We start from the raw sequence: 19,751 nt of genomic DNA, 5'->3' as shown, positions 1-19,751 counted from the left end.
ATCAGTCCAATACACTAAAATACACTTGCATCTGCATTTTAGTTAATAAGAAGCATAAGTTATAAGCATTTTGTTAGCAATGCCAGTGCAAGTCAATGGAACCTAAAATAGCTTACTTGAAACAGCCTACCATATTTAAGTCCAAGTATGCTGTAAGCCGTAATATAAAACAGGGAACAAAGCTTGTGAATTTTCTGAGAAATATCCAGCCCTACTGAAGTAGCAAAACTGCTACAAAAGGTCTTCTTTCAGTGTCTGCAAGACCAAAACACTTGAGGCACGGGATCTCATATTGTTATCAGATGAGCTTCTTAAAAACCACGATCCATCCCTTCAACAATAGGAGTTTTTAGCTGGACCGCAACAGCGGGGCCAGCCATATAAACGTGAACGCCTGAGTCACTGAGTGATACACCATTGGTCAATCGTCCCTCCAGGCTATGGGATGTAGTAATCATTGTAATCGTAATCACAACCAACCTGTTCTTAATTTGATGCATATCTCTTGGTTCCAGTCAGCCTGGATGATCTATCAAACTAACAAACCAAACCTCTATGGTGATAACACAAAAACTTAGAACATCACTGACTGATGAAGTTACGGGATTAAGCTATGCTAAAACTAAGTTACGAGTGTCACCACTTCCTGTATCCATTGTTTATGATTAAAAGCCCTCCAGCATTTCATACACGGTCCAGCCATGAACTAGGTTTTGACCTAGTCTTGTTTTCGGAGAGCTGTCCTTGGCAGGGCGATTAGGCCCTTTATTGATAATTTAGAATACCACTGTAATTGAGTACAAGAAAGAAAACACTGATCCGGTTAACATTCAGCACAGTATAGCTACAGACGTCTTCAGCAGGATTGTGGAAGATCTACAAGCTTCTCCGATTACAGAGGAACCCCGAACTAAAACCTAACCAAAAGAAACATTACTCAAAGTCAAGTATCTCTTCTAAAAAACAAAAAACGATAAAACAAAACTAAAAACAAACAAACTATAAAAAACAAAGCCAAATGAGCTGGTTTTGTTTTGTGTTGCCTCACCAGAGATGGTGAGATGGCCATATTAGTCAGGTACAGGATGGTGACATTGTATTAAACAGAGGGTCTATTCCTGCAGAAGGGAGATAAGGAACACCAGAGCCTTCCACCATACCATCTCTCCATGTCTCTGTCTCTCTCTCTCTGTTCTTAACCCAAGACCGGGAACGCATCTGTGTGTCATTTTTAGATTTCTTTGGCTATTCAAAAATAGCAGATCTACAAGCTCATAGCGCGGCACTCGGTGCCGCGCTATGAGCTTGTAGATCTGCTATTTTTGAAAAATCATGAAAAATGGTGGCAAAATCTTGGATTATATATGTTTTAAAGCGAACATTTGTAAAATATTTAGTTCCAGGAACCCCCAGAAGCAAAGATTTGAGTTACAAATGTCCGCAAAAAAAAAAGAAAAAAAAAGAAAATATTTGCACAACTTTTCATGATTTTATAGCAGATATACAAGCTCTTAGCGTGGCACAAGAAATCTAAAAATGACACACAGATGCGTCCCCGGTCTTAAAGAGTTAACCGATCTAGCCCTCCTTGCCTAGGTCGGTGCGGCCTCTCTTGCTACCATACAGTAACTAGTGGCCAAGATGGACTGAGTGATGGGCTGACAGGCCAAAGTCGTCGGGCCTATTGCGTCCCCAAGTGGAGACGCCAGCCCCCAATCCCCCCCCCCCCCCCCCCTCATTGCTTCCTGTCCTCTGGGCCCGGTCCAGAGCCCACATCCTGGGAACACGAGGGCCGGGTGGCTGCAGCCCGACAGCTCTTTGGGAATGACACAATGAGAGAGTTCATAGGAAAAGCCTCGTCCGCGTGTGGTTGGGGAAGAAGGGGGGGGGGGGGGGGGACTGATGATGCTGCCCATGTCGTCTTGGCAGCGCACGTTGCCCAATGTGTTGGCGTCAATCACGCCAGATGCTCCAGTGGCGCGCCATTAATCTTCCTCACGTCACATCCTTTTTTCTTTTCCTTTTTTTTTCCTCTCTTACCCGACAAATGTCTGACGGCACATAAGTATTCTTCTTTCTTTTATATTTGTTATTGTTCATTTGGTGTCCAGATGAGGGGGTTTCAGATGTACAGAAAAAAAAGGACCCTTATTGTATGAAAGAAAGAAAAGAAAAAAGTAAAACACTTCATGGAAACATAAGAGTCTCACAGCAGCATCTCAGAAACAACAAAACAGACAATTGCAACGATAAAAGTACACCCGGAGGATAGAAAAAGGGGGTGGTGGGCTTAAGGATGGTCTGGCTTAAGGAGGTCCCAGTCCTAGTGGAGTCCCAACACTTCCCCTCCTGACCACAACATGAACCAGTTCAACAGAGGACATCCTCCACCTACAGTATATAGCACAATCTCCCAGATTTGACCCCCTAGAACAGTGGTTCCCAAACCGTTTAGCTCGAGACCCAAAAGAGAAATTCTCCCCGGGACCCAAACTAGTGAAAATAGCCGATCTACAAGCTCACAACATGTTGCGATAAGACGTGACGTGAGCTTGTAGATCGGCTATTTTCACTACTTCTTAAATATTTGTTTTCTAATTTATGGAATGTCTTTTATTTAAATTATTTATTTGAAATTATTTTTGAAAAATCATTGAATTTGTTTCTAATTCATGAAAAATTGAGCTTTTTTATCTTTTTAAATAATAATAATTAACAAAATGTAGGAAACCAAAAAAAATCCATACAAATTGGACCGTGACCTAATAAAGATGGGTCCGACCCATTGTTTGGGAAACAGTGCCCTAGAATGTCTACTCCCGCCCCGCCCGGGGGGTTCCATCACACCGTGGTGGCTCGGCTGTATTTGAGCGCCAGCGGGGAGTACTCCTTGATGCGGACGCACAGCTTGCCCCTCAGCCAGGGGTTCTGCAGCTCCAGGGGACAGAAGTCGTCCTGGAGCCACTTCTCCCGGTCCTCCACCACCAGCACCAGACCAAAGTGTTCCAGCTGTTCAGGACTGTAGTAGACCCCCGGCTCCTCTTGCTCCTCGCTGTCGCCTCCTTCTCCTGGGCTGCTGCTGCCGCCCAGCAGCCGCCGAGACACCACGTTCATCTCCTGCACCACCAGCTGGACCATCTCCCTCGCCGACGTGCCTGAAGTCACATGGAGCTGGTGAGAGACGAGACGAGGGAGACGGACGGAGTCGTCAGTCAGGGTTTGAAAATGGGTATAAATAATCAACGCACCACGTCAAGTAATTAGCAAGTATTACGTAATTGTTAACAAGCGTTACAAAGTAACTAGGATAGCAGGTGAACATCAAACCTAGCATCTAAATAAGTAGCCTATCTGCAGTAGATAACATACATGTGAACATGTGAACAACTTACATCTGACTAACATAAATACATGTGAACAAAATTCGGGTAACCAATGACACTGCCACCAAATATTGCCATTTATTTTGTTTTATGTACAAAGATTTAGTTAAATGTATTGTAAAAGTACTATCCAGATTAGAGACCTGTTTTTATGTACCGTTCCACACAAGTGAAAAAAAGAAATAACTGCAACATTGCAGAGGTGAAACCCCACCTCTTCAGGAAACACTACCCTGACCCTTCCTCTTAGCCTTGCCTACTTGTTGCCAATTATTTGTATGAGCTCTTGTTTTACTGGATCTTGTTCATTTGATACACTTATTTGTTTTAGCTCGTGCTCATTTGATTTTCCTATTTGTCTCATCTGTTTAAGAAAGTAGGTAGCTGATATATTGCACTTTTACCTGAGCGCTAGGTATGCTCTTAGTTGCTTGTTTGAGTAGAGAATGTACTTAAGACTTCTCGTGATTAGTAGTTTTCTTGTCTACCTTTGTTGAATGCACTTATTGTAAGTCGCTTTGGATAAAAGCGTAAATGACTGTAATGTAATTGCAACTCTGACGTAAATCACAACCGAGACAGCTGATTCATTTCGGGGCGAAAACGGCAAAACGCAAAGTGCATTCATTTCTTACCTTGACGCTGGTCTCCTTGGGCAGACCCGTGCGGTACTGCGGGTACACCCGGAGCGTGGCGGCCCAGCCCTTCCTGTGGGCGCCGGGCGGCGAGGTGGTGATGGAGAGCCTCTGCGTGCCGCTGTCCTCCGACATGGTCCGGGTGGGCGGCATCAGGGGCTGGGGCTGGCACCTGTCGGCCGAGGAGCAGCAGCAGCAGCAGCGGTCCACCGAGGACGGCCTGTGCCACCGCCGTTGCGGGGAGGCGGAGGGCGAGGGCGCCGGCGAGACGGCGGAGGAGTGACAGTACGGGTGGTGGTGGTGGAAGTGGTGATGGTGGTGGTGGTGGTGTTGGTGGGCCGAGGAGGAAGCGCTGGACGGCGGGAACTCCAGGCTGCTGGTTCTGACAATTATTTGAAAACTTCAGTTTAGTTACTTTGCAGATTTAATTGTTATCACAAAACATACATAAACTATTTCAGCCCTATACTGTATATACATTTCGGCCATTTGAAAATATTTGAAAAAAATCTACAAGCTCACAATGCGTCGCATTGTGAGCTTGTAGATCTGCTATTTTCAAAAGATCGTGATACATTTCATACATTTGAAAACTTGTGAAACCGAACATTCTGCATAACGAGCACTTTCTACTTTCGGTACTTACAGTACATTTTGATACCAATACTTTGGTGCTTTTACTCAAGTAAATTTTGAAATTTTTGAAGACTTTCACTTTTAACAGAGTATTTCTACATTGCAGCATTGATACTTTTACTTAAGTAAAACATTTTTAGTACTTTTTCCACCACTGAAAATGACCCACATAGTCCTCTATGGTTTGTACCTGACGCAGAAGGCCTGCCGCTTCTCTGTGACGCGCAGCAGCTCGATCTGCCGGCTGGGCAGGATGAAGTCGCTGTCCAACAGCTCCGGAGCCACCGAGCCGCCCCTCCGTCTCTCCCCTCCTCCTCCTCCTACTCCCCCGACCCCTCCCCCGCCACACCTCTCGCCCTCCCTCCCCAGCTGACAAGGCTCCGAGGCCTGGAGGACGTCCGGCGTGGAGTCACTCAGCACGCCGCCTCCTCCTCCGCCGCATCCTCCTCCTCTGCCTCCCCCGGTCCCTACTCCTCCTCCTGAGCTGCTCCCGTCGCTGCGCAGGAAGCCCCGCCCTGGCTCCAGCGCCGCGGAGGAGGAGAGCGGGGAGGCGGGCAGCAGGTCCAGCTCGCGGGGGCTCTGCGCGCGGCTGGAGTCGTAGTCGCTGTCCGTGGTGAGGAAGACCTCGGAGGAGCCCTCTTCGTCCGAGAGGCCGTGGAAATCTGCAGGGAGACGTAGAACACAATGGTTTTGATGTTCTGGTGTTTACTTAAACACCACGGATGGAAAATCTCTTTCTCCTAATTTAGTCATTATGCCAATTATGGGACTATAGTCCCTCATCATCACATCTGCTAACTCCCACACTTGGTTCTAGACTCTAGAGAGAGCAAAGACAATCACATGTCGCCTCCGATACACATCAAGGTACGTGGTTCTTTGCACCACCTGACAGTGAGGAGATGTACAGTATATATTATACATACTGTATAACGTTGCTGTCGGGTAGAAACCTCCTATCTCTATATTTAAAATGTTTGTGTTTTTTTGTAAATTAACGCCCTACTTGATCACACTACAGCGTCACAGAAAAGCATCAAAAGTAGCGGCGCGTTTCGAGCTTGTGGATCTGCTACTTTTGGAATCAGTTTTCGCTTTCCACCCGACAAGAGACGATAAGTTGTAATTTGCATATTTATATATCACATCTTTATAAAAATGCCCCAAAGGGCTTCTCTGACCAGAGTGCTTGCCGCAGGGCTCCGGCGAGGGCATGGGGGAGGGGAGGTATTCTAGCTGCGAGGAGGTGGAAGGAGGCTTGTCCGGCATCACGTCCTTGGAGAAGTCGATGATCCATGTCAGCGAGATGCCCCCCGTGGGCTGCTTGTAGCGGGCGTACTGCAGGGCGTCCATGATCCACCTCGCCTCGCGCCACAGCTCCTCCATTTGCTATGGAGTGGCAAGCGAAGAAACTAATGATTATCTCCATCGAATAGTACACATATTTTAGAATAATTTAGTCCTTCACCCGGTGTCCCTATTCTTTTTTTTAATCGTTCAAAAATATTTATTGTCATTTTTCAATTATATAAAACATGACGTAACAATATGGCTCTTGTATAAATAAAATGCCTATAAACAATCAAATTAAAACAGAGCAGACAGACATCACATAAAAAAGATACACATACACAATAACATTATAAAAATAAAAATAGATAAACAAAAATACAAAAAACTGCAACAAAAAAACCCAACAACAAACAGACATGGTCATAATTTTTCTTCCCACATTACAGAGTAGCAGAACCATCTATTCCTCTTCTACCCTGGATTTGAACCTGATTTCCTGCTTAAGTGCTAAAATCTTTACCATTGAACTAATAGAGCCTACCTGTTTGCTCAGGGGATAAATTGACTCTTGACAGGTCAAAATTTGGGTCAGATCTTGTGTCTAGGTGAGACATGACCTTTGACACAATCTAAATGTCTCAATAGAGGAGCTGAGCAAGGAGACCAAATACAACCACCCCAATTGTATGAGTTATATTGTATTAACATGCTCTACCATTGGACAAAATTACATTTTATTCATTAAAAAAAAAGTTACATAGTGAGGTTTAAAGTGGTTAATATTAATTCATACTGATCCTTTACCGCATTTGTCTGTATCCAGTTCCCTGCGATGTAGTGATTGATACTGGATGCGTTAATAAATAAATCCAGTGTGAAATGAATCAGAGGACTTGACCTTTTTGCCTGTAACTTGCATCGTGTGGCTCTTACTCAACAGTTTGCGTGCCTGTGATCTTCATGTTTGTAAGTCATGAATTAGATTAATGATAAATGTGCGAGGATCATTCTGTCCAATGTTTCTTGTTTCATTAAACCGCAAACCGTTTGAGCAATCACTACTGAGATTAAGTTCATATGCTATTAGATATTTAGTCCAAAGTCGAACATCAATCTTGCATAGAGTAATCAGTAACAGCAAATCCCTCTATTGTATACACTGCATGTTCTGTATATTGAAATGATACCAAGGGAATCATTTTGGCACCGTTTTATCCCTTTGGTTCGGTATTTCATCATTGAACAAACAGATTACATAATGCCATCCGCAGTCAGATCCTCACTATAATAACCAGACATAAAATTGCCAGTGATGTAAAGTAACTACATTTACTCAAGTACTGTACTTAAGTACAATTTTGAGGTATTTTTTACTTTATACTGGAGTGTTTCCAATTTTCAGTTGTTTTACTTCTACTCCACTACATCTCAGAGGCAAATATTGTACTTTTGCTCCACTACAACTATTTGAAAACTTAAATTACTAGTTACTTTGCAGATTTAGATTATTATCACAAAACATACATTAACCACTTCAGCCCTATATATACATTTTGGCCGACTCACACCAAGCGAATTAACATAGGAATAAGCCTAGATGCATATCAATTGTCCATTGTGTGACTTGCAGTGTAGGTGTTAAGCGACGTGCGCGTCACGTCATTGAAATAGAGTGCAAGAACATACCAAATGAGCATTGCATGCCTGCTTTCAGGTACTTTTTCCACCACTGAAAATGACCCATATAGTCCTCATAGTTTTTACCTGCATATGTTCCTGCACCTGCTGATGTTTCTGCTTGGCAGCGTGAAGTTCTGTCTCAGAGAAGGCTTCCCTCAGAGCCTGCTGGGAGATCAGGGACTCCAGCTCCAGCAACGCAGACACCCTGCAGTACTGGCCGATGAAGGTGGGGCAGTACGCATCAAAGTGGACTAGAGGAAGAGGAGGAGGAGGGGAAGGGGATCATTAACCCATTACAAATGCCTTCTAAATCAGTAGTTTCAAGATTTTTTTTTTTTTACTAGCAGATGTACAAGCTCGCAGTGTGCCACAACTAGCCAACGCTAAGATCTAAAATGACACAGATGCTTTCCCGGTTTTAATGGGTTAAATGTACTTGTCCTCTGCATTTAACTCATCCTAACTATTAGGAGCAGGGGTTGACAAAAGTACTCAAGCCCAGTAGTTGAGTCAAAGTATAGATACTCCTGGTCTTATTCAACTCACTGCAAGTGAAAATTGCTCTGTCAAAATTGCACTTAATTTACTTGCAAATTAATTAATTAAATTTAATTAATTAATGTATAATTGCAAATTACAAAGAACATTCGTTTCTTATATGAATGTATTGCTGTATTCATATTTATACATTTTCCAAAGACATTGAAAGATTCCTGAAATGTTCAAAAAATATCAATAGTGAAAATAGCAGATCTACAAGCAGAATGTAGTGGAGTCAAAAGTACAATACTGTATTTGAAATGTAGTGAAGTGGAGTGAAAGTATACAAAAATTACAAATACTCAAGTAAAGTACAGATACTCAATTTGTTTTACTTAAGCACAGTGCTCATGTAAATGTATACCGTATGTGTCTACCACTGTGTAATTGTCCTTTGCATTTAATCCTATTAATCCTATCCTATCTATTAGAAGTAGTGGGCAGGTATTGAAGAGCACCCGGGGAGCAGTTATGGTTTCATTGCCTTGCTCAAAGGCACTTTTAACGCGATGCTAAGAGGAGCCGGGATCGAACCGTTCTACATACCGAGCCGCTACCGTACCTCCCAGTGATTCAAGTCATAACAACTAGGATTAATCTACAGGGCATGGAGCGAATAAAAGGGGAAACGCGTTTCACAAACTCGAGCAGATGGCAAAAACCACAATGTCATATACAGTTATGGTGAATTAATGCATGACATTCAGTCTTGGAGTCACGTTTGCATGTCTTCTGTCAGACCAGTGTTGATTTCGTCAACTAAAACTATGACAAAAAATGTTCGTCGACTACCTTTTTTCACTGACGAAAACTAAATAAAAACTAAGCTACAGTATGGTGATTAAAACTAAGACTAAATATAGTGATAAACAAATAAACAAATAAAAACTAGATTAAAATGTTAGGGAGAAGAGATCCAGTAGAACTAAAAGACAAGTAATTTTACGTTTGGTTGCGCTCGGGTGTTGCGCTCTGAAAATAGCAGATGCGACGCATTGTGAATTTGTAGATCGGCTATTTTCAGCATGCAACCAAGTGTAAAATCAGCCATTACGACACCTTCAAGGCACCTCCAAAATACATTTTAGTCAACTAAATCAACTGTAGATTTAGTCGGCTATAATCTTATGATATTTAGTCGACTAAAACTAGACAAAATCTAAAACATTTCAGATGACTAATATGTGACTAAAACTAAATAACATTTTATTCAAAAGACTATTGACTGAAACTAAATCTAAATGTGCTGCCAAAATCAACACTGTGTCAGACTAACCCAGTTCAAAGACCTGCAGAGGCAGAGTGAGGAACCCGGAGCGCGGGGAATAGGGGTTGTTCTGGCCGGGCGCCGTGCACACCTCGTCCGACGGAGGCAGGAGCAGCAGGAAGGACACCTTCTCGCCAAACTCCAACACTTCCTGGCTGTAGATGCGGAAATCCTGGGCCTGGGGGAGAGACACACGCAAACACACACGCATGCATGCACACACACACGCACGCACGCACGCACCCACACATCGACCACAGATGTGAATTGAGGCTTTGGAGCCAGAAGGGCTTAAGTGATCATTTTCTAATATTTACAGTAAAGATGGAAGAAGAACGCTCATTCTCACTGGAGTCTGGACTGTATCTTAAATATTAGCCATTTGTGCGTCTCGACCTCAGTGTTGGTGTAGGTTTTCTACAGTTTTCCCTTTTCCTGCGTGTGAGTCTGATATCACGGAGAGCTTTATACAGTATATACATTTATTTGGTTGCCCAAAATGGCAGATAAGGCCCTCTGGCCCCTTGCTCTAAACCAGTAAAAACGCTAGAGACTATAGAATGATTTGTGGTGCCTTCAAAGTGGAACCAGAGGATCACACAACGAGCGTGGAGCGGGCAGGACGGAATACGACTGGTTAGAGGTAATCAAGGGTTATTGCGTATCACCAATAAACTGTCCAGTTCTTTTGTGGACGAGAGGATCTTGGATTCCGTTTAAGTATACGAGTGCTAAAACCATATTCTTCATGTTTCGAGCCAAGTGGACATGAGATTGTTACAGCGTTGCTGCGATGCTGCTGGGAATCTAAACCATATTTGTTCTTCGTCTAGTGCCAGGACGCTTTGGGAAAACCGGCCTTTGAGCGTAATACTTTGCAGAGACCCTGGCATGTTAGTGGTCTGAATAGAACTGGGTCAGTATATCCGCACATTTTTCTTTTACTTCATTTGAGCTCTTGCATAATTTTTCCCCTGCAGAAATGTGTTGTGGAATTCTGGATCAATCAGCAATCGATTGAGGCACATAGGAGTCGAGACAATATTCTAGGTGGTGGTTACGCTTTATGTACATGATATCATGGTCAGAAGTACATTAACACTCATGTCAGTGGTACGGTAGTTCTGCCTTGAGCACAGGGCAGAGATCATAGCTATACTGTAGCTGCCTGAAGGACAAACTGAACCATAACAAGATAGGCTGTACCAAAACAATAGCTATTAGGCCTAGTGGAGACATTTTTGGGGGGGTGGGTGACTCTCACCTGGTTACCGGGGACGTTGATGTGCGCCACCAGGTCCTTGGCAGCGCTGCGGAGGTCCTGTAGGAGGCGGTGGGGAGCACTCTGCACGTCCTGGTCCATCTCCAACGACTCCTCCAGTGAGCTGAGGGCCTGCAGCCACTGCCATTCTTCCCTGGAGAGGAGAGGAGACAGTATACGTGTTTATGCGTGGGAGCAGTCACATGCATGCATAACGCACCCACACTCACCCAAACACACACACACACGCAAATTGGTTCTGCCAACTTTTTTTTATATTTTAAAGATATTTTTGGGGGCTTTTATGCCTTTATAGGCTGACAGGAAATGGGGAGAGAGATGGGGGGGGGGGGGGTAACACACAGCAAAGGTCGTTGAGATCGAGAGTCAAACCCGCGACACGCTGTCAAGCCAGCATATGTGGTATGCGCCTGGACCGCTAGGCCAGCGGGGCGCCCCAAGGTTCTGCCAACTTTTGAATAGTTTTGTGGGCCGACATCCAATATGCCCTTAATCTACATTTATGAAACTGCAGTAAAATCTAATTAGGGACACCAATTATGCCCCAATTAGACATGCGTCCCCAATCAACTAGTTTGATGTCCAAATTGTTTCCCGAAAATGTGGTCAGTCAGGAACACACTCACATGCACACACACACGCACAAGCACACGCGCACGCGCACGCACACACACACTCGCGCACACACGCACGCATGCACGCACACACGCACACACACACACAAAGACCAGCCTCCCGTGCTGCAAAGCCTCACCTGGACACGTTGCCGTTGTCCCTGACCTTGGTGTGACAGAGGACATTAGGGAGCTTCTGGGGGACCAGCGCTCTGATCTGGTCCACTGAGGTGCACAGCTTCAGGTAGCCCAGGTACAGACCTGGAGACAACAGCTTCCTGCTCCGCCTGTGGTAGGCCAGCTTCTCCTATATGGGGACACACAGAAATACTATCATTAGAAACACTTACGTATTTGTAAGTACAAATTAGAAAGTATATTTTCATGTCAATGCATTGCCGCATTGAAATGTTGACATTTCTCCCCAAAAATGACATTGATTTTCACAAATCAGAAATTGTGTAAATAGCAGTTCTACAAGCTACGTGTTGTGAGCCTGTAGATCTGCTATTTTCACTATATTTGAAATAGGGCTTAAGTGATGCATAATTTCCCTTCCTTAGAAATGTAGTGGAGTCACAAGTACAATATTTGTCTTTGAAATGTAGTGGAGTATCCCAAAATACAAATACTCACATAAAGGACAAACGTTACTTAAGTACAGTACTAAATAGTACTAATATTTAATACTAATGATACTAAATATACTTTGTTACTGTCCACCACTGCACACAGGCATATCATCGCTGTTGAGCAGAAAACCTTGGCATCTCCATATTAAATCTTTTTATGTTTTGTCATAAATTAATTCTACTGGTCATCCTTTAACCACTTAAATCCGGCTGTGGGTTTCATAAATATTTCACCAATATAAAGTCAAGAGCTTATGACTAAATAATAACTACACTGCATTCCATATCCTCAAAAGCAACAGGTTTGGAATTACAAGCTTTCCACCCAGCAGAGACTATTATGGAGAATGGTAGATAAGGGAAAGAGGGAGGTGTCTTAGCAGAGAGTATCGTAATAGTTGAAGTGATAATTACTATGATGATGATGATGATTATGATAGTGATGAACAGTATAATAATGGTAATTGTGTTGGAACCGGGGAAGATGTGGATGATAATAACAGCTGTAATGAGGATGGAAGTTGCGGTGGAGAAGCTAATGATGATGATGATGACCGCGTTATAACTGTATTCATCTCTCAAACCTTTGTCTGCGAGGGCACCCTAATATTCACTTGGACGTGATTCTTTTCATGTGTCTTGGCCCTGTTGTTACTTCAGAAACCGAGTTGTTGCAGCCTGGGGCTTGTTTAGCCCCTTAAGACCGGGAACGCATCTGTGTGTCATTTTAAGATTTCCGCGCTATGAGCTTGTAGATCTGTTATTTTTTTTTTATTGTGAAAAATGTTGAAAATCGTTGAATATACGTATTTTTTCAAAGCAAACATTTTTAACTAAAATCTTTGCTTCTGGGGATTCTACAAATGTCTTCTAAATCCTAACAGTTTTTTGAAAAAATCTATGTATGTTGCAATAATATCAGTGGTTCTCAAACTTTTTTCATGTCAAGGACCCCCCAAAATGTTATGTATTTGGCCGCGGACCCCCATCTGAAAACATTTTGTTCCAGGGACCCCCAAGATGCAAAGATTTCAGTTAAAGATGTTCGCTTGAAAAAATATATAAATTCAAAGATTTGCAAGCATTTTCACGATTTTCCCCAAAAATAGCAGATCTACAAGCTCATAGCGCGGCACTCGGTGCCGCGCTATGAGCTTGTAGATCTGCTATTTTTGTATAGCCAAAGTGTAAAACATGGATAAAGTGGTTACACACAGACGTGTTCCCGGTTTGAATGGGTTAGAGTGGAAGTCAATACACCAAGAATAACCATTCAGCACATTTCTATGTATTTCATCATACAATTTGTTCATAACTGGCCACAAAACAAATATTTCTATGAACTGTGGCTTCGTCAAAGGGAGCCACCGCCATTGTTTGGGCAACCGCAAGCCCAGACCGACTCGAGCGCTGGAGACAAAACAACATGGTAACGGCGGGTATCAGGTTTACCAGGCCAACGTGGGGGAAAATTCAATCCATGGTTGGGCTTTTCAGGCGGCACTAGGGCCTACCGAATGCAAACTGTCAAGGCCAAACTGCATTAGTGCAGACACTAACAATTACCTCAACGTAGCATCTTTAAGACCACAGCACTTAATGGCCGAAGAGATTTAACCCTTTAAGACCTGAGGGCCGATTCTACAAAAATGTCTTCTAAATTTTAAAAAAATTTGGGAAAAAAAACTATGTTGCTATATCAGTGATTCTCAAACCTTTTCATGTCAAGGACCCCCAAAATGATATGTATTTGGCCCGCGGACCCCCATCTCAAAATATGTTGTTCCAGGGACCCCCCAGAAGCAAAGATTTCAGTTAAAAATATCTGCTTATATATTCAAAGATTTGCAAAAAAAAATCACAATTTTTCGAAAATAGCAGATCTACAAGCTCGTAACGCGGCACTCGGTGCCGCCCTACGAGGTTGTTTATCTGCTATTTTTGAATAGCCAAAGAAATCTAAAATGACACAGATGCGTTCCCGTTCGTAATGGGTTAAATAAACCTGCTAATTGCTACCATCTGAATGAATATAGTGTTAAAAAGTGGAGGGATTGTGAGGTAGATAAGTGATTGAAGTTCATGTTCATGGTTGGAGTGGCTCCTAGGTCAGGCCTGGCATCTGGCATTTAAATGTCTTTGTTGGTGAGTCAACTGGATATAGTGGAGTCCTCAGAGAGTGACATTTGGAAGACGAGAGTTGGGGCTGATTAACGTGTGTGTCTAAATAGAGACTCTGCACGATGCGGTGCCAGCTAGGATACATAATTGGAAGCACATTTAAATTTACAGTCGTATTATTGTATTGGCTCCGGAGACCCTTGTTAATAGGATTGTTGCATAAATGGGAGTTTTAAAAAACAGATTACATCTCATCCAATAAATGAATGTTTTTTGGGGTTTGTTTAGTGTTTTGGAAAGGCATTGTCCCTTTAAGCTGTTTCATGTTATAACATATTTTGGGTAAGAAAAAATGCGAAGTATGAGCCCTGGAAAATAATCTAACGCAACCAACCGCTGACAAAATCTTTCACACCATTCCTCACAGCGATGGCAGCTGGGCTCGGCCGCTTCCACAAACAATGGCAGAAAATAGCTCATTTTCCGACGCCGAATTGCCAACTTCAGACAACTGGACGCTAAAAAAGGATTCCTTATTTATCGTTTTGTTGTTATTGTTTTTTAAACACCACTAATCTGATTTGTCATCAGTCTTTGTTGCTTCTTTATACTGTGTTGTCATTTCGTGCAACAACGCAACCACATGAACCCGAGGGACCCTATTCTGAGCATGTCATGATAGGCAAACATTTTGACAAGAATTTGCTGATGTACAAGCTCGCAATGCTTTGCAGTTTGATACGTTGTGAGCTTGTAGATCGGCTATTGTCGGCGAAGATATATGGTGTAGAGGGGGAAAAGGAGGGGGCCAAGTATGGACATCTGAGAGACCCCAGTCAATGATGTATATGGTTAAAGGGATAGTTCACCCAAAAAAAAACATTTTTTTCTATCAATTAGTCACCACATATAATTCATGGATATTTCATAATTTCATGACCAGCGGACCGGTAGGCAGCGGTTCCGGTAGGAGAAACAAAGGAGACTACCGGAACCGATGCCGGTCATGCGACAAAAACTAAAAAATATCCATGAATTCAAGTCTCCATGGGGTGACTAATAGATAGGGGATTTTTTTTGGAGGGGGTGAACTATCCCTTTAAGTATAAAGTCAAATGATATTACTCACATGAAGTGTGATCAGCAGCATGTCCAGGGCGGTGGGCTCCTCGGGGGAGGAGATGGACTTGCGTTGGAGCTGGAGTTTACAGAGCTGGGTCCAGCGCACCCCGTCCAGGTTGGGACAGGTACTCATGTCCTTCAGCAGCACCAACAGGGCGTTCCCGTGCTTGTCTTTGATTGGCTCGAAATACACCTGGCCCAGGTCCTGAGTTCCCAGCGTGCCCTAGGGGGGGGGGGGGAGATGGCAGGACAATGTACAATTTGAACTATTGACTGTTTTTATTGTATTCATTTTGTGTGGACAACGATGGAAGACTATAGCGACCACTTTGTGGAAGATAATGGGGATCCTAATGAAGAATGCTTCTAGAGTAGTTGCTTTAACCCATTTAATCCCGGGACGCATATGTGTCATTTTAGATTTCTTGGGCTATTCAAAAATAGCAGATATACAAGCTCATGTTTTAAAGCGAACATTTGTAACTGTCAAATGTCTCAACAAATGTCAAAACCTTTCTGAAAAACTGTTGTTAGGCCCCCACAGAATTCCACCCGCACCCTCAGATCTACGAGCAGATTCCTCCTCGATGTCCCTGGTACAAATCTACATACTATGGGGGAACCGGGCCTTCTGCTCGGCAGCGCCGCGCCTGTGGAACAGCCTTCCTATTGACCTGAGAGCACCACAGACCCTGGACTCTTTCAACCCATTGAGACCTGAAGCCGATTCTACATGTCTCCTAAATCTCAACAGTATTCTGAAAAACGTATGTTTCTATATCAGTGGTTCTCAATCTTTTTCATGTCAAGGACCCCCAAATTGATATGTATTTGGCCGCAAATCCCCATCAAAATATGTTGTTCCATGGACCCCCAGAAGCACAGATTTGAGTTAAAAATGTTCGCTTTAAAAAATATATATATTCAAAGATTTGCACACATTTTCACGATTTTTCAAAAATAGCAGATCTACAAGCTCATAGCGCGGCACTCGGTGCCGCGTAGGGGTGTGCCGATATATCGTCCCGCGATATATCGCGATACGTTTTCGCGACGATATGTATCGTTTTGGAAAAAAAAAATATCGTTTTTGAAAATCATAATAATCAGGCATGCAAACGGCCCCGAAGTGAAAAGAGTGACAACATGTTTTTTTTTCGGGTCAGGTGTCATACTATTTGGATTCAAAACGGCTATTGTAGCTGAAAAGCTACAAGTTTGCATGTCTGAATAATGCAAAAACAGAATTATTTGTTTGCATTTTCTTTTTTTCTCCTCCATATATTTTCATAATAAAAAAAAGTGCGTATCGTATCGTATCGAAATCGTATCGAAGTTGTGAGCCAAATATCGTATCGTATCGTTTCGTGAAATTAGTGTATCGGCACACCCCTAGTGCCGCGCTATGAGCTTGTTTATCTGCTATTTTTGAATAGCCCAAAGTGTAAAATAATGCTTTTTAGCTCAAATCTAAAAATGACACAGTTCCAGGTGTTAATGGGTTAAAATAGGCCTGACAACGTTTTTGTTTCAGAGGGCATTTTCGTGTTTAACTGTTGTTTAGTCACATCTGTTTTTAAACCCTGCTTTTTTTTTAACTTTATATGATTGATGATGTTTTACCATGTGGCACTCTGAGATTCCTTGTGAATGAAAAGAAAGTGCATTACAAATAAAATGTATTAATATTATTTTATTATTGCTCAGTGGTGCTCAAACCTTTTCATGTCAAGGACCACCCAAAATGACATGTTTTTGGCCACCGATCCCCATCAAAATATGCTGTTCCAGGGACCCCCAAGAAGCAAAGATTTGAGTTACAAATGTTGTTTTAAAAAAAATATATGTATTCAAAGATTTTGTTGTGTTGGAGATAAAAAAAAAAATAGCAGATCTACACGCTTGAACAGCCAAAGTACAAAGTAATGGTTTAAGTGCTTACACAGATGCGTTCCCGGTTTAAATGGGTTAAGGAGAAGAAGAAAAAAAACATAACTGTAGTGTACAAAAGTGACACGTGATGATGGTCTACCTGGAGGTGGGTGATAGCCTGCAAGAGCTTCAGGCGTGTCTGCAGGGTGCAGGAACACGACGACTGGGATGGACTGAGACACTGCTGCAGCCAGGGGATGTCCTCCCACAGATAGGACACCTGGTCACACACACACACACACACACACACACACACACACACACACACACACACACACACACACACACACACACACACACACACACACACACACACACACACACACGTATTTATTTCATTGACATGGCCAGTTCCGCTAGTTTGTACCTCTAATATGAATTTCATGCTTTCCTATGAAAACACATGGAGTTTCGCCGTGTAATTAGATGTCCTATACAAATAAAGTTTGACTTGAGTAGATTAGACTTCTCTATTTTTGTATTTAACATACTCCACTCATACAGATTGGCTAAAATATCATTTTATTCATCTAAATTAATCCTGGAATATGGCTTCAACCCCTATACGTTGTTATACCTTTCAAGCTGGGAACGCCTCTGTGTGTATTCGTTGCAACATGAATTATAATTCTGCGCTTTGCACCCTGTGATCCAAATAAAAAAGGCTCAAATAGTCCGAGTTGCTCCAGCACCTTCTTTATTCAGATATATGTGTCCGCTCCTGAGACGCACCGGATCAGCCTGATTATGGCCCTGAGGAGCGGTGGAATATCCATTTAATCATAATTTAAAAAAATAAAACGCTTTTCAGAAATGTGTGGCTTAACACGGCAACCGAATGGCTGTCATGACCCCCAGGGCTCTATACTTGGTCCCTTCCCTTTTCCCCTCCACTCCAAATCTCTTCACAGAAGGACATTTTTGCCAAATAATGGCCTATAATGCCATGCCCAGAACAGCGATGATAGGGTTCATGTGGTGAAAGCCTGCAGGCTACAATGTTCTCTCTCTCTCCCTTCCCTCCCTTCTGTCTACCTTAGTGAACCAAAGGAAGTCCTGCATGAGGGAACTGGAGTAGGAGTCCTCCACCTCCACGATGGGGATCTGGTCTTCTGGAGTCACCAGCACGTTGTCGTCTCTGTAGAGAATGGCCGTCAGGTAGAGTCCCCTGCAAGGGTGATACACACACGTTAACACTTAAAACCCTCTAATCCTAAATACCTGGACCTGAGTTAGGACTGTACTGTGCGCTTTCTTCAGTCTACACCAAGGCCCCTATTTTTGGCACTGCTATACCCAAACCCGTTGCCCATTACCCGTGAATTTCTGCCCACTGCCCGTGAAATGCGGATAAGGGAGCTGGCACTTACCCTAAACGATATTTTGCGTCCGCCTATACCCGCTATTCATTATGCCGACTCCACTATTTGCACCTGGAGGTGTGGCCGTGGGCGTGTTGTTGCATTATCCCCAAAATTGCTATTTTACCCACAAACGTTTGGGAACGTGTATGGCGGAATCTAAAACCACCCGCAATGCCAACCAATGGTTTGGTAGAGCGCGCCTGCAATGGACAGACGGCCAGGGCGCAAAGACTCCCTCTCTTCTAATTCTCAACAAATCCCTGTGACTATAATTTTCCTGTAATCAGCAGGAGTGAGGGTGTCAATTCCTTGTGTCAATTGTGTTTATATAAGATGATAGTCTATTCAAAGAAGATAATTTGTGCGGCGTGCAATGCACGCACGCACGCATACACACGCACACGCGCACGCACGCACGCGCGCACACGCGCACACGCGCACGCACACACGCACACACGCACACACGCACACACGCACACACACACACACACACACACACACACACACACACACACACACACACACACACAAACACACACACACACACACACACACACACACACACACACACACACACACACACACACACACACACACACACACACCCTCATTAAAAATAAATTAGTAGGATTGCGGTTAAACTAACTAATGACATATTTGTCCCAATTTGCCCAAATGGAGCACTTCATTATAATTGCTCATTAGAAGATGGCACACTCCACTCAGTCTGAGTCTCATTGGTGGGATATGGACAATTCAGAAAGCTGCCTACCATGGGGATTCCAAGCTAATACAAACTACAGACTTTCTCTTCTTGGAAAGTTAGCATGAAATTACGGAACCTGCCGAACAATGATGTCGCTGGTCCACAGCCCTCCTCTGAGACACAGTGAAGACAGAAATAGGTGCCATCTTGTTATAATGAATTAGTGAGGACCAGTTATATGAAGATAGGTTGAAAATAGGTGAAGTAGTCTTTTAATACAAATCTTGTAATCGGCCAACTACACTAATTCATCCTGCAAAGTGAAAGCAAAATTATACGCACAGTGATTTCTTTGTTTGTTTTGTGCAAACCCATGTGTTCTAGTACGTACTATTACTAATACGTTGTAATGAAACATTCATTAAATACATCACAAATTACATCAAATTAACTTGAAGTATATTGCACTTTAAAGGCTCTGTGAGACTCCGGGACATTTGAAACGAATCCCATGTTTTCTGCCAAATCATTCTTCATACACAAG

General features: G+C 43.1%; 1 protein-coding gene across 1 annotated transcript in view; it reads right to left on the bottom strand.

Annotated features, from left to right (window-relative positions):
- Positions 1-2,841: 2,841 nt before the first annotated feature.
- Positions 2,842-19,751, bottom strand: part of ankfn1b (ankyrin repeat and fibronectin type III domain containing 1b) — a gene marked incomplete at its 3' end in the record, with an annotated part of 248,776 nt that continues 231,866 nt past the window's right edge. The window contains exons 15-25 of the mRNA XM_084078510.1: positions 18,173-18,305; positions 17,238-17,357; positions 15,213-15,428; positions 11,471-11,637; positions 10,699-10,849; positions 9,444-9,612; positions 7,712-7,878; positions 5,836-6,043; positions 4,845-5,316; positions 4,019-4,400; positions 2,842-3,171 (exon numbers count right to left, since the gene is read on the bottom strand). Coding sequence (XP_083934636.1) covers positions 2,842-3,171; positions 4,019-4,400; positions 4,845-5,316; positions 5,836-6,043; positions 7,712-7,878; positions 9,444-9,612; positions 10,699-10,849; positions 11,471-11,637; positions 15,213-15,428; positions 17,238-17,357; positions 18,173-18,305 — 2,515 coding nt within the window. The remainder of the gene's footprint in view (positions 3,172-4,018; positions 4,401-4,844; positions 5,317-5,835; positions 6,044-7,711; positions 7,879-9,443; positions 9,613-10,698; positions 10,850-11,470; positions 11,638-15,212; positions 15,429-17,237; positions 17,358-18,172; positions 18,306-19,751) is intronic.

The sequence above is a fragment of the Gymnoscopelus microlampas genome (genome assembly GCF_963454915.1).
Source record: "Gymnoscopelus microlampas genome assembly, chromosome: 14".
NCBI lineage: Eukaryota > Metazoa > Chordata > Actinopteri > Myctophiformes > Myctophidae > Gymnoscopelus > Gymnoscopelus microlampas.
This window is presented reverse-complemented; position numbering and strand designations above follow the sequence as displayed.